This window comes from Oncorhynchus mykiss, chromosome 7 (assembly GCF_013265735.2).
Source record: "Oncorhynchus mykiss isolate Arlee chromosome 7, USDA_OmykA_1.1, whole genome shotgun sequence".
Classification (NCBI taxonomy): Eukaryota; Metazoa; Chordata; class Actinopteri; order Salmoniformes; family Salmonidae; genus Oncorhynchus; species Oncorhynchus mykiss.
The window spans coordinates 15,620,847-15,635,846 of record NC_048571.1 but is presented as its reverse complement, the minus strand read 5'-3'; the positions used below and the strand labels follow the sequence as shown (position 1 = coordinate 15,635,846).

General features: G+C 49.1%; 1 protein-coding gene across 4 annotated transcripts in view; it reads right to left on the bottom strand.

Moving 5' to 3' along the window:
- The window catches only part of ppp2r3a (protein phosphatase 2, regulatory subunit B'', alpha), a 41,100-nt gene that overhangs the window by 11,210 nt on the left and 14,890 nt on the right, over positions 1 to 15,000 (bottom strand). For 2 of the 4 annotated variants that reach the window (XM_036982731.1, XM_036982732.1), the window contains exons 2-3: positions 9,869 to 13,078; positions 9,145 to 9,770 (exon numbers count right to left, since the gene is read on the bottom strand). In XM_036982731.1, coding sequence (XP_036838626.1) covers positions 9,145 to 9,770; positions 9,869 to 12,266 — 3,024 coding nt within the window. In that variant the 5' untranslated portion in view covers positions 12,267 to 13,078. Of the gene's footprint in view, positions 794 to 9,144; positions 9,771 to 9,868; positions 13,079 to 15,000 lie in introns of those variants that run through there. The other 2 variants (XM_036982733.1, XM_036982734.1) reach the window with 2 other exon arrangements.

The window sequence follows — 15,000 nt, the reverse complement described above, 5'->3', positions numbered from 1 at the left end:
GACAACCAACAGCTCCATGGAGTCTACAGTCTATCTACAGACCACAGCTCTATACTTCTCTCTTCTTTTCAGTTGTTCACTCTCTCCATGCAATGGATTCCAGCTTTCTATTTCTTTTCTCCAAAGTATTTTATTCTCTCCATTCTGTCCAACGGAACGAGGGATGATTCCTTTCACGTATCCAGGAGAACAGATTGAAGGAGACAAGAACACCCAGTAGAGGAAAAGAAAAGAGTAACAGAATATATCGAAAAATAAAAAAATCCCCCAAGAACAGAAAAAAACGAAGGAAGATCCAACTGGACAGTGTTCTGAGTCCACCTGCAGCTAGCTGGTTCTCACTCCATGTCTGCTAGTCTTACACACACACACACACTCTTTCGTAATCAAACTTTCCTGTTGCTTCACTTCCACACAAACACTCTCTAATATTGACAAATACTGTAGACCCACACTCAGACACACCTATATTTTCTCTCTCTCTCTCAGGGTTGAGTCCGTAGCTTATCCGTGTGTGTGCACTGATATTTTCCGTGTGTTAGCTCCTAGCGTATCTTGTAAAACCATAGCGGCGGGCCAGCCGGTGGCTATACGTGGCCCAACAGAGTGCTTCTCTCTGGGGTATAAAAGTTCCCGTCTCCCCTGTGGTTCTCTGGTTCTACGGTTTAGTCCTTCTGTCGCCTGTCGCTCTGAGAATCAAACTGAGAGACTAACTCTGGGAAATATGAGACAGGCCGAGGTCTGGCTGCGACACACACACACACAGCACACCGGCTGTCCTGAGCGAAAGGGTAGGGCAGGGGGTTTGATTTTGGTCGTGTTGCATATCCCTGCTCCCCTGCCCCCATCCCTTAGCCTCTCTGGCTAAAGTTAGCCTCAACAGTATGCTGGATGTTCTGAGTGAAGTCTGGACTAGAGGATCGCTCAGCCCCATCTAGTGGCCGTGGCTGTGTATTACCTAGAATCCTCAATGCTGGTCTACAGTGCTACTGTATGTCTAGCCTGTCAACCAGTGCCCAGTCCACTAACCAAATGGTAAAACATCTGTGGCTACTGGCCTCACCAGGTGCAGCGTAGTTACAGGTAGAGCAGAAGGCTGCACGGGGAGAGTCTCACAATCTATAACAGGGGTGACCAATCCTCTTGCTACAGAGCTACAGGGCGTGCAGGGCTTTGTTCCAGCCCTGCTCTAACACACCTGATTCAGCTAATCAATGTCCTGATGAACCTCTGACTAACAGAATCAGGTATGTTAGAGCAGGGCTGGAACTAAACGCTGCAGGAAGTTGGAGGAGAGGATTGGTCACACGTACCAGTTGGTAGTAGAACTGAACAGAGAGCTACAGCTGACAGGAGGGGAGAGAGTTAAGACAGGAACATCAGACACGCTCAACATGAAGTGAATAATCCCACTGTGAGTATGTGTGTGTGTGTGTGTGTGTGTGTGTGTGTGTGTGTGTGTGTGTGTGTGTGTGTGTGTGTGTGTGTGATTATTTACAAGTGCAGTGTTCTCAAGCCAAGGTCACATCCTTAACACACACACACACGCGCGCACACACACGCGCGCACACACACACACACACACGCTCACACACACACACACATACACACACACACTGCCACCTCCAAGAGCTGGAGAAGTTCAAATACTTGTAAATAGCACTGCAAGTCTCTCTCTTTGCCTGCATGATTTGCAATGCACATTGTCTCAATGATTGTGTGGCTCACACGACTTTGTTGTGGTTTTCTGTTGCAACTGCTCAGTGCTATTATTAGTAGCTCGGTCCACCATTAGCGTTTTTCAAAGAGTCTGTATGTAGCTAAACGGTGCTGGCAGTGGAATCATGCTAAAAGCTATCTGCTATTTGTGACAGCTAAAAAGTGGGTTGGTTGTTCCTAAAGCACCCCTGCACTTGTGAGTCATAAATCTCAGAGACAAGCGCAGATGAGTGTGTGTGTGCGTGCGTGAGTGTGTGTGTGTGTGTAAGCGGACCCTGAACAGATGTCATTGACCCAGCTGCGTGCTCTTTTCCTCACTGACTAACTGACAGGCTTCTCCTCTCATCTCTTCTTCCCTTACCTCCTTCTCTCCTCCGCTTACCTCCTTCTCTCCACCCCTAACCTCCTCTTTTCCTTCGTCTTTTTGTAAAGGAGTGGGGCAGTACAGAATTAGAGAGAAAAGAGGAGAAAAGAGAGTGCTGAAATAGCAGTGGATTTGAGTCCATGCTGCAGTGGTACCAGAGGTAGCGGCTTAGACTGGTCCGATAGACCGCCCTAGGCCTCGTCCTTCCCTCTCCTGCCCCCCTTTTCCTCTACCCTCCTCTTATCGCTTTCCGCCCCCTCCTTTCTCCTCCCCTCCCCTCTTCCCCTCTCCACTACTCCCCTCCTCTCTCCTCCCCTCTCCTCCTCTCACTTCTCCTCCCCTCTCCTCCCCTCTCCTCTCCTCTCCTCCCCTTCCCTCCCCTCTCCTCCTCTCCTCTCCTCTCCCCTCTCCTCCTCTCCTCCTCTCCCCTCCTCCCCCCTCTCCTCCTCTCCCCTCCTCCCCTCCTCTCCTCTCTCCTCCCCTCCTCTCCCTTCTCTCCTGCCCTTCCCTCCTCTCCCCTCCTCTCCTCTCCCCTCTCCTCCTCTCTTCTCCCCTCCCCTCTCCTCCCCTCAACTCTCCCCTCTCCTTCCCTCCCCTCTCCTCCCCTCCCCTCCCCTCTCCTCTCCTCCCCTTCCCTCCCCTCTCCTCCCCTTCCCTCTCCTTTCCTCTCCTCCCCTCCCCTCTCCTCTCCTCCCCTCCCCTCTCCTCTCCTCTCCTCTCCTTCCCTCTCCTCTCCTCCCCTCCCCTCTCCTCTCCTTCCCTTTCCTCTCCTCCCTCTCCTCCCCTCCCCTCTCCTCTCCTTCCCTAATCTCTTCACTTTTAAATAAACAATTACTAAAGCCTGTAAATTGTTATTCTTTCAAAGTGGAACCATTATGTGAAATTACAGCAATATTTCAGAGAAAGGTCAGTAAACCTTCAACACATGTACTAAAGCTGGAAGTACTTTGTCATTGACGTGTGGTGTAAGAAGAGTGTTATAATTAAGTTGGACTGGCTTGTACACTCAAATCAACAACAGTTGGATATTTGTTTTCACAACAACATTTATGAAAGTGCCATAGATGAACTGTCAAGTGTCACTGTGATGTCCTTTATTGTTGTCAAATGGTACAAGGGGTTGGCTTAACTCTATAGGCTTATTTCTGCTGCAGGAACTAGGCAGACTTCACACACACACACACACACACACACACACACACACACACACACTTGAAAATAGGCATGCCAAATGCCATCACCGTGGTAACGACCCTTGGCTTGGATTGGCTGCATCGGTCGGAATGTTCGCAGGGTGACTGTGCCAACAACGAGGAAACACAGTTCACATCTCTGCTCTATTCCCAGACTCACTTCCTCGCCCAACACACACGCACACACACACACACATCCACAGACAACAGGGCACTATGCGTCTGAGTTGGAAGCTGACTAGACCCAGTAGTTAACACATAACACAGACTATTTCAGAAACCTGTCAGAGTGCACTGTAACATATATATACTCTCTCTCTTACACTCTCTCTCTTTCTCTCTCTCTCTCGTACTGCAGTACCCCTCTCCTCCAGAAGACCTCTTGTGCTGCAGTACCCCTCTCCTCCAACAGATGGAGGCAGAGCTCCTAGATGAAGCAGGAGGAGGATGAAGTCGCCCCTGGTGAATGTCTCCTGTTTAACTCTGTGTGTTAACAGCAGAAACTACATGGCACACACACACACACACACACACACACACATACACACACACACACACACACACACACACACACACACACACACACACACACACTACAAATGTAGGAAGTTGTGTATACAGGCAATGGTTACTAAGGTGACCTCGGGTATAAGAGTGTGCAGTGTGTGCCGAGTGTATAGAGGAATGTGATGGCATCAAGTGTAGTTCTTCAGATCTCTCGTATGTGTATTCTCTATTCTCTCTCTCTTTCTATGTGTGTGTGTGTGTGTGTGTGGGGGGGGGGGGGGGGATATTGTTTGGACAATATCCCAGCCTACACTGGGAGTGGTGTATGATGTCACCATGGGACTGGAGGCTACGTGTGTGTGTGTGTGTGTGTGTGTGTGAGTGGGTGGGTGTGTGTGTGTGTGGGTGGCTAACCTTGGAGGCTATCGTCAGTGTTGGAAACTCCTTACACACAGAAACACTGACTCCATGAGTCCAAGGTGTGTCTGTGTGTGTATTTGTGTGTTAGAGAGGGAAGTAGAGGGAAAGTGGGGGAGGGGGTTTCTCTCACCACTTGGCTGAGCTTCCTGCTGTGACCTCATTTCCTGTGGAAGCATTCAGGAGGTGATGTAATTAAGTACCGACCCCAAGACAACAACCCCTGCTGTTTACCCCTCCATTCATCTTGTCGACCTCTTCTCAGTAACTTGGCCACTCATTCACTCCCCCATGGGGAATTTAAAACCCAAAGCCTGGCTTCGTCCCGAATGGCACCCTAGTGTATAGGGCCCTGGTCAAGGGAATAGGGTGCCATTTGAAATGCAGTCACTGTAGAAGGGTAGGAGGAGGGTTGGCTATGCCTCATTTCTGTTCTGGGCTCCAAATGGCTAGTCTGCTCTCTGCTGTCTGTCTGCTAGTCTTGTCTTGCTCTCTGCTCTGCGTTCGACTGGCGTGCCTGGCCTTGGATTTATCTGGCCTGGCATCCTGGTCTCCATGGTGATTAATGGGAACACTCTGACAGGTGCAGAAAGGCCTATATTACTCTGTCAGGACGGACGGACGGACGGAGACACGGACACACGGACACACACACGGACACACACACACACACACACACACACACACACACACACACACACACACACACACACACACACACACACACACACACACACACACACACACACACACACACACACACACACACACACACACACACAGAGCTATTCCTAGACTCAGTTGTGACCAAACAGTAGCAATGGGTCAGCCTACCCTTTGGCGACAGACACACACACAGAGTCCGTTTACACTGTGGCGACAGACACACACACAGAGTCCGTTTACACTGTGGCGACAGTGAGTCTGTTAGCAGGATGCCGTAGTAGACAGATTTAGGTCCCCATCACACCTCTATCTGTCAGCCTGGTGTGTGTGTGTGTGTGTGTGTGTGTGTGTGTGTGTGTGTACTTGGTAACAACACCATTAACATTCCCAATGCCAACAGCCCCCACCCTCTCCCGCTGTGCTCCAATCAGCACCTCACACACACACACACACATTCTGCCTGTGACACTGCAACAACAGAGACTGGTCCCAAAATAACACTTCGACCAATCAGAGAGGAGAGCCTGTGAGTGGACCACTTCATCTACAGTACATTCCTCTCTCTCTCTCTCTCCTTGTCATCCCTCCTTGTCTCTTTCCGTCTACCTCTCCTGTCTGTTGATTGACCATGCTGTGTAACCTTACTCCATGTTGATATGTAGGCCACATACAGGGCCTTCAGGAAGTGTTCACACCCCTTGACTTTCTCCACAATTTGTTGTGTTACAGACAGAATTTCAAATGGATTCAATTGAGATGTTGTGTCACTGGTCGACACACAATACCCCATAATGTCAAAGTGGAATTATGTTTTTAGACATTTTGACAAATTAATTAAACAGGAAAGTCACTCAGAGGCCGGAGAGGAAGGAAACCGCTCAGGGATTTTACCATGAGGTCAATGGTGACTTTAAAACAGTTACAGAGTTTAATGGCTGTGATAGGAGAAAACTGAGGATGGATCAACAACATTGTAGTTACTCCACAATACTAACCTAAATGACAGAGTGAAAAGAAGGAAGCCTGTACAGAATAAAACATATTCTAAAACATGCACCCTGTTTGCAACAAGGAACTAAATTAAGTAAAACTGTACAAATGTGGCAAAGAAATGAAAGATTTGTATTCAGGACAAAAAGTTATGTTTGAGCAAATCCAACACAACACACCACTGAGTATCACTCTTCATATTTTCAAGAATGGTGGTGAGCGCATCGTATTATGGGTTTTCTTGTTATTATCAGGATACATTTAAAAAAAGAAACGGAATATATCTAAGCACAGGCAAAATCCTAGAGGAACCTGGTTCAGTCTGCTTTCCAACAGATACCGGGAGACAAATTCACCTTTCTGCAGGACAATAACCTAAAACACAAGGCCAAATCTACACTACAGTTGTTTACCAAGACGGTATTGAATGTTCCTGAGTGGCCTTGTTACAGTTATGACTCGGCTTGAAAATCTATGGCCTGAAAACGTCTGTCTAGCAGTGATCATCAACCAACTTGACAGAGCTTGAAGAATTTTAAAAATAATAAATGTGCAAATATTGTACAATCCAGGTGTACAAAGCTCTCAGAGACTTACCCAGAAAGACTCACTGCTATAATCACTTCCGAAGGTGATTCAAACAGGTATTGGTGTGAATACTTATGTCAATTAGGTATTTCTGTATTTCATTTACAATAAATATGCTAAAATGTTTCACTTTGTCATTATGTGGTATTGTGTGTAGATGGGTGAGCAAAACATATATTTGATGCATTTCAAATTCAGGCTGTAACACAACAACATGTGGAATAAGTCAAGGGGTGTGAACACTTCCTGAAGGTACTGTATTTATGACATTACCAGCACAAAACCCTAAATTACCACAAACATTCCAGAGGAGAGAGCTGGCCACCTCTCTCTCTCTCTCTCTCTCTCTCTCTCTCTCTCTCTCTCTCTCTCTCTCTCTCTCTCTCTCTCTCTCTCTCTCTCTCTCTCTCTCTCTCTCTCTCTCTCTCTCTCTCTCTCTCTCTCTCTCTCTCTCTCTCTCTCTCTCTCTCTCTCTCTCTCTCTCTCTCTCTCTCTCTCTCTCTCTCTCTCTCTCTCTCTCTCTCTCTCTCTCTCTCTCTCTCTCTGTGCCTCTCCCTCTCTCTGCCTCTCCCTCTCTCTGCCTCTGCCTCTCTCTCTCTCTGCCTCTCTCTGCCTCTTCCTCTCTCTGTCTCTGCCTCTTCCTCTCTCTGTCTCTGCCTCTTCCTCTCTCTCTCTGCCTCTCTCTGCCTCTTCCTCTCTCTGTCTCTGCCTCTTCCTCTCTCTGTCTCTGCCTCTCCCTCTCTCTGCCTCCCTTTCTGTATCTGCCTCTCCCTCTCTCTCTCTCTCTGCCTCTCCCTCTCTCTCTGCCTCTCTCTCTGCCCCTCTCTCTGTCTCTGCCTCTTCCTCTCTCTCTGCCTCTCCCTCTCTCTCTGCCTCTCCATCTCTGCCTCTCCAACCAGCAATGCATCTCTCAACTAAAGGTCGACCGATTCATCGGAATGAAATGGGTATTTTTTGATTTTTTGTGACACTTTTATTTAATCTTTATTTAACTTGGCAAGTCAGTTAATAACACATTCTTATTTTCAATGACGGCCTGGGAACAGTGGGTTAACTGCCTCGTTCAGGGGCAGAACGGCAGATTTTTACCTTGTCAGCTCGGGGGATTCAATCTTGCAACCTTACAGTTAACTAGTCCAACGCTCTAACCACCTGCCTCTCATTGCACTCCACGAGGAGACTGCCTGCGCGAATGCAGTAAGAAGCCAAGGTAAGTTGCCTGCTAGCATTAAACATATCTTATAAAAAACAATCAATCATAATCACTAGTTAACTACACATGGTTGATGATATTACTAGTTTATCTAGCGTGTCCTGCGTTGCATACAATCGATGCGGTGCGTATCGTTGCTGCAATGTGTACCTAACAGAGTCAGTGTATATGCAACAGTTTGGGTCGCCTAATTTGCCAGAATTTTATGTAATTATGACATAACATTGAAGGTTGTGCAATGTAACAGGAATATTGAGACTTATGGATGCCACCCGTTAGATAAAATACGGAACGGTTCCGTAGTTCACTGAAAGAATAAATGTCTTGTTTTCGAGATGATAGTTTCCAGATTCGACCATATTAATGACCTAAGGCTCATATTTCTGTGTGTTATCATGTTATAACTAAGTTTATGATTTGATAGAGCAGTCTGACTGAGCAGTCTGACTGAGGAATGGTAGGCAGCAGCAGGCTCGTAAGCATTCATTCAAACAGCACTTTCGTGTGTTTTGCCAGCAGCTGTTGATGACTTCACGCCTATCACCTCCCGAGATGAGGCTGGTGTAACCGATGTGAAATGGCTAGCTAGTTAGCAGGGTGTGCGCTAATAGCGTTTCAAATGTCACTCGCTCTGAGACTTGGAGTAGTTGTTCCCCTTGCTCTGCATGGGTAACGCTGCTTCAAGGGTGGCTGTTGTCATTGTGTTCCTGGTTCGAGCCCAGGTAGGGGCAAGGAGAGGGACGGAAGCTATATTTTTACACTGGCAATACTAAAGTGCCTATAAGAACATCCAATAGTCAAAGGTATATGAAATACAAATGGTATAGAAAGAAATAGTCCTATAATTCCTATAATAACTACAACCTAAACTTCTTACCTGGGAATATTGAAGACTCATCTTAAAAGGAACAACCAGCTTTCATATGTTCTCATGTTCTGAGCAAGGAACTTAAACGTTAGCTTACTTACATGGCACATATTGCACTTTTACTTTCTTCTCCAACACTTTGTTTTTGCATTATTTAAACCAAATTGAACATGTTTCATTATTTACTTGAGGCTAAATTGATTTTATTGATGTATTATATTAAGTTAAAATAAATGTTCATTCAGTATTGTTGTAATTGTCATTATTACAAATAAATAAATAAAAATTGGCCGATTAATCGGCATCAGCTTTTTCTGGTCCTCCAATAATCGGTATCGGCGTTGAAAAATCATAATCGGTCGACCTCTACTACTCAACTAGAACATATACACATATCCAACCAGCAATACATCTCTCAACTAGAACATATACACATATCCAACCAGCAATACATCTCTCAACTAGAACACAGAGAAAGTAGTCTTCTTCAACAGCAATAGTGTCAGAGGAAGAGGCAGGTAGGCCTGACTAATAGATGTCTGACAGCCTGACACGCACGCACACACACACACGCACGCACACACACACGCACGCACGCACGGCGCTCAGTGGTACTCACTCTGATCACCTCAGGCGTCTGCTGGATGAGCAGTGTCGAGCCGATGTCTCTCAGGGCAACCACATCGCTAGGGGCAACCGGGTGTCTCACGGCAACAGGAGGAGCAGCGATGGTTGCAACAGGTGCTTCTCCAGGGGAGGGTGTAGGGGGCGGGACAGGGGAGGGTGGAGGGGTGGCCGTGGTGGTAAGTACAGCTGTCAGGTCAGCTACAGGTGGATGTTCACGTCCAGCGGCTGCTTCTGAAGGTGTGGGTACGACTGTAGGTGGTGGAACAGGTGTGGGTACGACTGTAGGTGGTGGAACAGGTGTGGGTATGACTGTAGGTGGTGGAACAGGTGTGGGTAGGGCAGAAGGTGTAGCTTGGTCTGTGGCGACAGACTCTGCTAGGGTTGTGGGGATAGGGGCAGGGACAGGCGTGGGAGCTGTAGAGACAGACTCTGCTAGGGTTGTGGGGATAGGGGCAGGGACAGGCGTGGGAGCTGTAGAGACAGACTCTGCTAGGGTTGTGGGGATAGGGGCAGGGACAGGTGTGGGAGCTGTAGAGACAGGTAGGGCCGTAGGAACAGGTCCATCTGTAAGTCTGGTTGCAGGTGTTGGTGTGGAGGCAGACACATGTACAGGTCCATCTGTAGGTAAAGGCACAGTTCAGTTCACATACATACATAGAAGGAAGAACCGTGCAACATATACACAATACCGTAAATAGGAACAGATGGATACGGACAGTCACCTTGCCCAGCGGGTGGAGATCCAGGTAGTTTGGCCTGCGTCAGAGTGTCAGTCTTGGCTGCAGTAGCCAGAGTGTCCTGTAGGAGTCTCATCACCTCCTTCTCTTTGCTCTGAGCCCCAGTCTTCCCAGTGTTCCCAGGACTACCCCCAGAGTCCACCAGCTCCTGGGCAAAGCTCTCAATGCTCTCCAGGATCCTCAGCAGCAGGGCCCCGTCCTCCTCATCTCCCAGCCCCACCATGCTGCCCTCTGCCTGGGGGAGAGGAGCAGGCGAGCTGGGGGTCGACCTAGTGGCCTGGGCGTTAGCGGTTAGGTGGCTAACAGGAACAGGCCTTTGAGCCTGGGGGTTGATTTGGGTTTGTGTCTGGAGAGAGGGTTGGGTTTGTGGGGAGGTGTTCCCCTGTCCTGTCCCCCTCTGTCTGGTCTTAACGGGGAGAGGGGGCTCCGCCTCTCTTTCTCTCTCTCCCTCTCTGACTCTGTCTCTCTCCCGACCCATGCTCTGCGACAGACACTCCAAGTCCATCAGAAGCTTGTCGATGTCGTCGTCTCTATGAGTGACAGGAGGGGTGTGTTCGGAGGTTAGGGGGCAGGTGAGGTCTTCACCGGCAGACTGGAGTGTGTGTGTAACGTGTACGTGTGACAGATTGGGGCTGAGGTGTGTGTGCGCGGAGCTGGGGGGTGTGTGTGGACTAAAAGCTGTCCCGTTCCGACTGTGAGTGTGTGTGAGGCTTCTGGTCGGTGTGTGTGAGTGTGTGTGTCTGGAAGCCCTGTTCAGCCCCCTTCCCAGGTCTGCGTCCTCCTCAATGAAGAGAGCCTCCATGGGGGAGATGGACGGAGTGTGTGTGCGCGCTGACGGAGTGTGCGTTTGCGATGATGGTGTGTGTGCCTGGGTTGGAGGGGTAGAAATAGACAACGTCTGTGTGTGCGGTGAGGGAGAGTGTGTGTGTGACAGAGTGTGTGTGTGCTGCAGCCCGTTGGTCTGAACCTTATGTCTCCCTGCTGTCTCAGGCATAGTGGACAAAGAGAGAGAAGAGTCTGGAGCGAGTGACGAGGGTGGCAGTATATCCCTGCTCTTGGGTAAGGGAGGGTTCTGAACAACATCCTCATACCGTGGCGGTTGATCATTCCCAAATATGGGTGAGAAGGGGACAGCAGCTTGCTGCAGCATATGGAGACTACTAACCAGCTCGGCCAACTCGCTATGACCTGCAATCCCTGACCCTTGACCTCCAGCCCCTGACCCTAACCCCAACCCAGCCCCCTCCAGCTCTAGAGGCAGTTTCCTCAGATAGGAGCTCAGTCTGGTCATCACAGCTCTGTAGATGCTCTCTGGACTGGCTCCCCCATCTTCCCCTCCCCCGGGACTCTTCCGACTGATACACTGCTTGATGATGTCAGTACATTTCTTCAAGTCCTCTGAACACTTGACCAGAATGTCCAGACAGGCCCGTATGTCTTCCCCCCCTGCTCCTCCCACTCCTCCCTCCTCCCCTGCACGGGTCTTCTCCAGTAACCGGGCGATGAGGGACTCGTCGGCTAATGAGCTGAGGTAGAGAGACGCCACTGTGTTTAGCCCCGCCTCCAAGGAACCAGAGCAGGCACTGGATAGGCTACTGGTGGACCCGCCCCCAGCCCTGGAGACACTGGATAGGCTGGTTGTAGATAAAGACCCGCCCCCGGCGGTGATGCTAGCAGGCGATAGGCCTTTGAGCACCTTGGTGGTGTCGCTGAAAGGAGGCAGGTTCTCATCATTGGCGTTTCCATTTCCAGTAATAGTCCCATTCCCCGTTCCTCCGACGTTCCCGGTGAAGTGTCCGTAGATGATGTCGAGGTCCGTTGACCGACGGCTGTATGAGTCCGGCCTGACCTTGCGACCTTTCCTGAAGGTCACGTGACTGGTGGAGAGGCGGAGCTTCTCGAAGGAGAACTCTTTGAGTTTGCCACTGGCCAGGTTGATGGCTTCTCCTGTGATGTCCTTCAGACTGGCAGAGCTCTGGAGAGGCCGGTCAGGACCAGAGCTGGTAGTAGTGGTGGTAGTGTTGGCCTTCTTACCTCGCCATGGAGGACTGTCCTCCCCCACCACACCATACACACTGTTAGGATCATTAGGAACACCACTACCCCCATTACAGCCGGTCATACTAAGTTTAGAGCTGTTGGGGATTTGGTGAGGAGAGTTAGCGTTTCGGGTCAGGTTGTGTGTGAATGTGTGTGAGGGGGCGGTCAGCAGCTCGGAGCAGGTGCTGCGATGGGCAACAGTACAGTCCAGTCCCTGGGACAGCGCCCCACATGACCCGGAGCAGTAGTGCACCGCGTGACTCTGAGCCCGACGGTCCACCACCACGCTGCTGTAGCAACTAACACTGCTCACTACCACGCGATAGGCTGCTGCCATGGTTACCGCTCAGTTGACGCCTGGTTACCGCTTGGTTACCAAGGTTACAAAGCAGTCTCAACTACCGCACGGGAAAAAAACATATTGGAAAAAAACACGTGAAAAAAATCCAAGGCCAAAATAGTTATTGTTTAAATCCCTGCAGATGAGTGGAGGCAGTTTCAGATCCACAGAGTCAACTAAACAGCCTCCTTAAAATCCACACCAGAAAGATTTGAAACTCCAAATTCATTTAGAAAAAATAGACACATTTCCACACAGAAAAACGTCCACATAAAAACCTAAAATATCCCTCAGATGAGAAGAAGAAAAAGGTCAATCCATGTTGTAATCACAGGATCCATCAGAGTCACGATTCATTTGATTTTCACCTGTCTAAACACCGTCTTCTCAGAGGTCCTCATCTCTCCAAAGGAACTCCAGAGGCCTGGTCTAACCCCCCCCCGATCAGGGTTCACCATCCTGGGCTTGGAAACTCACCCAGGCCCCCTCTCCTTTTGTCCTTCTCTCACCATTTCTCTCTTCTATCCCCCTCTCCTTCTCTCCACTTCTATCCCCCTCTCCTTCTCTCCACTTCTATCCCGCTCTCCTTCTCTCCACTTCTATCCCCCTCTCTGCCTCTCGTTCGTAAAATAACTGCAGTCCACAATAACTGCAGACCACAGCTGCCTTGATGTGATTCACAGATGGTTGGTTGGCTCTCTCTCTCTCTCTCTCTCTCTCTCTCTCTCTCTCTCTCTCTCTCTCTCTCTCTCTCTCTCGTCCTGTGCTGTCAAGCTGCTCTCAGAGTGTTTCTGATGGGAGGACACCACCTGTGAGTTGACAGAAAAGGGGGAGTGAGGGGGAAGGAGGGAGAGAAAGAAGGAAGGAGAGAAAAATATAGCATTCAATCATTTAGACAGTCACCCTGTAGCAAATAATTTTTCTCTGTGTGGGTGTGGGTGGGGGTGGGGTTGGGGCGTGTGTGTGTGTGTGTGTGTGTGTGTTGTCAGCCCTCCAGCTATCCTCCAGATTACAGTATATATGAGGGACCTTAGTCCTTTATCATCAAAGAGTACAACACTGCATGTGTACTTCCTGACACACACACACACACACACACACACACACACACACACACACACACACACACACACACACACACACACACACACACACACACACACACACACACACACACACACACACACACACACACACACACACACACACACACACACACACACACACACACACACGACACACACACACACACACACACACACACACACACACACGCACACACACACGCACACACACACGCACACACACACACACACGACACGCTGGTTCCCGATCAAAAAGAGCGGAAGAAACTACAGAGCGCAGAGAAGAGAAGAAAATGATGGTGAAAGTATAATGTATAATGGTGAGACCAGACTGGCTTGTTGATTTGACATTTATCCGTGGTTCCTAGGGATGGGGGGGGGGGGGGGGGGGGGGGATGATACATATCGCATTATTATTTTGGACGATATTATATTGATACTTTGACTCAAAGTATAGATATATATCTGAAAAGATTTGCAAGGCAGTGTTAGCTAGCACTAGTCGGCTGTACCTACGCCAAAACTCTGGACATTTCTCATCCTATAGCTTGTTCTTAATCTTCTTTTAAAATAGTGCCTTTATTTCCATGACAATACATTTTCTCGTCTCTCTGCAGCAGACATGCAGGCATTTGGTGAGCAAAAAGTTTGGAACATCAAATCGCAATAAAACCAATACACATCGTATCGGCACCTAAGTGATAGTATTGTATCGTTAGGTCCTTGGCCCTAGTGATTTCCAATCTCAATGGGAGTCGTACACTGACGGTCCATATCCATACAATTTTGGTGTCTGTTCTCCATGGATCAGTCTTGGCTCACCCTAAGGGTGAAAGAAGGAGAGGTGAATGGAGGACGGTCTACGTGTTCTCACATGTTTATATCAGTCGTGGTATTAAGAGTCTGTTAGCGGTGCAGAAGTACCTAATAAAAGCCCATTGGTCTGTTTAAAACACCAACACACATCCTTGATTCCCCCAAGGCTGTCCCATTGAACTCTGATGTCCCCAAGGCTGTCCCATTGAACTCTGATGTCCCCAAGGCTGTCCCATTGAACTCTGATGTCCCCAAGGCTGTCCCATTGAACTCTGATGTCCCCAAGGCTGTCCCATTGCACTCTGATTCCCGCAAGGCTGTCCCATTGAACTCTGATGTCCCCAAGGCTGTCCCATTGAACTCTGATGTCCCCAAGGCTGTCCCATTGCACTCGGATTCCCCCAAGGCTGTCCCATTGAACTCTGATGTCCCCAAGGCTGTCCCATTGCACTCGAATTCCCCCAAGGCTGTCCCATTGCACTCTGATTCCCCCAAGGCTGTCCCATTGAACTCTGATGTCCCCAAGGCTGTCCCATCGAACTCTGATGTCCCCAAGGCTGTCCCATTGAACTCTGATGTCCCCAAGGCTGTCACATTGAACTCTGATGTCCCCAAGGCTGTCCCATTGAACTCTGATGTCCCCAAGGCTGTCCCATTGAACTCTGATGTCCCCAAGGCTGGTGTCTTTAATCCATGATCAGATGTTTCCCTGTTTCTCTCCACCACGTCCACATGTGTTGTGTTTTTGACTGGTTCACCATCAGGTTTGAACTCAACGCCACCCATCCAGATAAGAAATGGGCACCTCAGATATAACCATTATGTAGTTC